This window comes from Miscanthus floridulus, chromosome 9, assembly GCF_019320115.1.
Source record: "Miscanthus floridulus cultivar M001 chromosome 9, ASM1932011v1, whole genome shotgun sequence".
Lineage (NCBI taxonomy): Eukaryota > Viridiplantae > Streptophyta > Magnoliopsida > Poales > Poaceae > Miscanthus > Miscanthus floridulus.
This window is the reverse complement of record NC_089588.1, coordinates 53,204,456-53,207,157: the sequence shown is the minus strand read 5'-3', so window position 1 is coordinate 53,207,157 and position 2,702 is coordinate 53,204,456. Positions and strand designations below refer to the sequence as shown.

At 42.5% G+C, this 2,702-nt stretch overlaps 1 protein-coding gene across 1 annotated transcript; it reads left to right on the top strand.

The window, feature by feature from the left end:
- The first annotated feature begins 865 nt into the window (after positions 1 to 865).
- Positions 866 to 1,297, top strand: LOC136479903 (uncharacterized). The gene has a single exon (XM_066477619.1). The coding sequence runs from the start codon at positions 866 to 868 to the stop codon at positions 1,295 to 1,297; it is 432 nt and encodes a 143-aa protein (XP_066333716.1).
- The last annotated feature ends 1,405 nt before the right edge of the window (positions 1,298 to 2,702 follow it).

Genomic DNA, 2,702 nt, shown 5'->3' with positions numbered 1-2,702 from the left:
CAAGTTTTTTTTTAAAAAATTCTTTTGTTTTCAAATTTTCTTTTCTTCCCTTTCTTTTACTTTAAAGCCATTTTTAATTTCTTTCCAAATCAATTCAAACTATTTTGAATTTTAAATCAAAACCGCTCAATCAAATACATCGAATGCAAGGGCATGTATGCACAAACATGTTTCTAAACCTTATATTAAATTTTAATTTCATGAAAATTTTTATTTCCTATGTTTTAATGAACACAAAATTCCCAATTTAATCAGTTTAGCTCTATTTCCAAAAATTCAAAATTTAGGGTGTTACACCAGGTGCTGCACAGATTGTGAGGATTTGGTTACAACAATCCAACAGTGGGGCACACAGGTGATGGTTTAGATCCGAGATCCACCTAATTTAATTTCGTTTTTAGTGGTTCTTCGAGGCTAGAATTAGAAATAAATCCTTCTTTGCATCGATTAAGACAATAAAATACATTTTTTAAAGACTCTTCAGAATCAAGGCAAATTGGTCAGGATTTCATCCGATACTACTACTAAAAATGCATGTCTTAATAATGTGTTTGCAAGGTTGTATCAGAAAGGCAGGAGCACGATTCAGGAAATCAATAAATAGAGGCGTACTAATCTGCATGCAGCAAAGCCTACAGGTATACATACAACAAATTAACGCGTCAATTTATCTCATACCAATTATCTCCTCCCTCCCATATACCCATAACCAAGCTAGCAAAACCATATCGTCTCTGGTTATCTTCGTTCACTGCAAGTCTGCATCTAGACTAGAAACCGGCCTCGGCCACTGCCTCGTTTAATCAAGAACAATCATCATAGGACAAGAACCAGAGACAAAACCACCCAGATGGCTGCAGCTTCCATGGCTGCCAGGGCCGGTATCCTGTTCGTCGTCGCCGCCGCCGTAACCTGCTGCTTCCATGCGCGGACGGGCAACGCGCAGCAGATAGGAGGGCGGTGTCAGCTGTCGGACATCAAGGTTTCGCAGGAGAAGACGGGGAAGGTGGTGCAGGGTCAGCCGGAATACCGGGTGACCTTCGAGAACCTGTGCGACTGCCCGCAGGACTACGTCGACGTGCGCTGCAACCGCCTGCCCAGCGTCGAGCCGATCGACAGCAGGCAGATCAAGGTGATGGATGAGCTCTGCATGCTCGCCACGACTCTCTTCAGGGGGTCCAAGATCTCCTTCACCTACGCCTGGAACACGCCGCAGGACTTCACCGTCGTCAGCGCCACTTCGCGGTGTGACGAGGGGAGTGGTCCAAGCCTAGAGGCTGCAGCCCTTCAAGATTAGGTTTCTCTGTATGATTCCACTCATGGATGCTGTTCTACTATGAAGACGTTTTTGTAATGTAATAAACTCGTCCTCTATTGGGGTGCAACCGTGCAAGTCCATGTCGTCGCAAGGGATAGAACCATCCGGTTGGAGTTGTACACCGCCGCTCAAAGACAGTTGTCTTTGAAATCCAGATCTAGAGGACCAGAGCTCCTGTTTATCTAGCTACGTACTAGCTACTCTAGCATTTCTCTGGATACATAAAGTTCTTGGATGTCACCCATTGTGCTAGGTTTGATGTTCGTCTTGTTCAACAGCAGGCTCGTGATTCCGATTCCGATCCAATTGTCTTCTCTAGGGGCTCCTTCCAAACGAAAGGGTGGTTCTGGCCATCCTCGTCGCGGATGGTATGTCGCCACTGTTAGAAACAAAGCACAGGTTTGGGCTGAATTTTAGTTTCATTAGCCTGGCTACAAACCATGACAGGTTGAAGATACATATAGCACTACGTCAGATTTGCACGTCACTATCGGCATCATCGTTACTGCCGGATTTATGAGAACCGACAGTGATGTACTTTCACTTCACTGCCGGTTATGAGCTTGAAAATGAAAAAATAATTGGGGCTGAGCTAAAACCGACAGTGAAGGACTACATCACTGCCGGTTTGTGGCTTGAACCGACAGTGTTTTGGCGGGCACTCATCACTGCCGGTTTAAGCCAAGAGCCGACAGTAATTGGGCTCTATCACTGTCGGTTCTAGCCAAGAACCGACGGTGATAAGCCTACGACACAAAAAGGCTACAGCTGTCCTCTCCTTCCTCCTCTCTTCGATCCCGAGAACAAAGGGGCGTGTTTGGACCCTTTCCTCTATTGTTGCGGCTGCTCTTCACCATGAAGCTAGTGCTTGGATTTTGAAGAATAGCTTGATCTTTTTGCTTTAAGGTTAGTAACAAACATTCACTCCTTTAATTTTGTTGCTTAATTAGCTTCGTTTTGATGGCTACATTGCTTGATTCTCATTCTAGTTCTTTCTCTATTCTAGAGAGCACTTTTCTAATTGAACATTTGTGCAAGACTCAAATTATGGTGAATCCATCATCCAAAAGGTTGGTGTCTATGAACACATTTAAATTCCTAGTTAATTATTCCATGGTGGTCAAGATCATCATTGTTAGTATGTGATGCTATAATTAGTTCTTAGAAGTAGAGTAGAATAGTTATTTTTCAATATTGTGCAATAATTATTTTTTACTATGATTTTTAATTTACAGGGCCGGGGCTACCAATTTTAATTTTCCAATAATTAGTGTACAATAATGTTTTCTAAAAATGGTACTTTCGAGCTACAATTGTTGTTCATGAAGCTCAATTTCTTATTAATTCTTTGTAATTACTGTCTCAGTGTTTTTTTATGCAGAGA

What these genes read in the sequence shown, in the direction of transcription:
- LOC136479903 (XM_066477619.1), top strand. Translation starts at nt 866, where the DNA reads ATGGCTGCCAGGGCCGGTATCCTGTTCGTCGTCGCCGCCGCCGTAACC.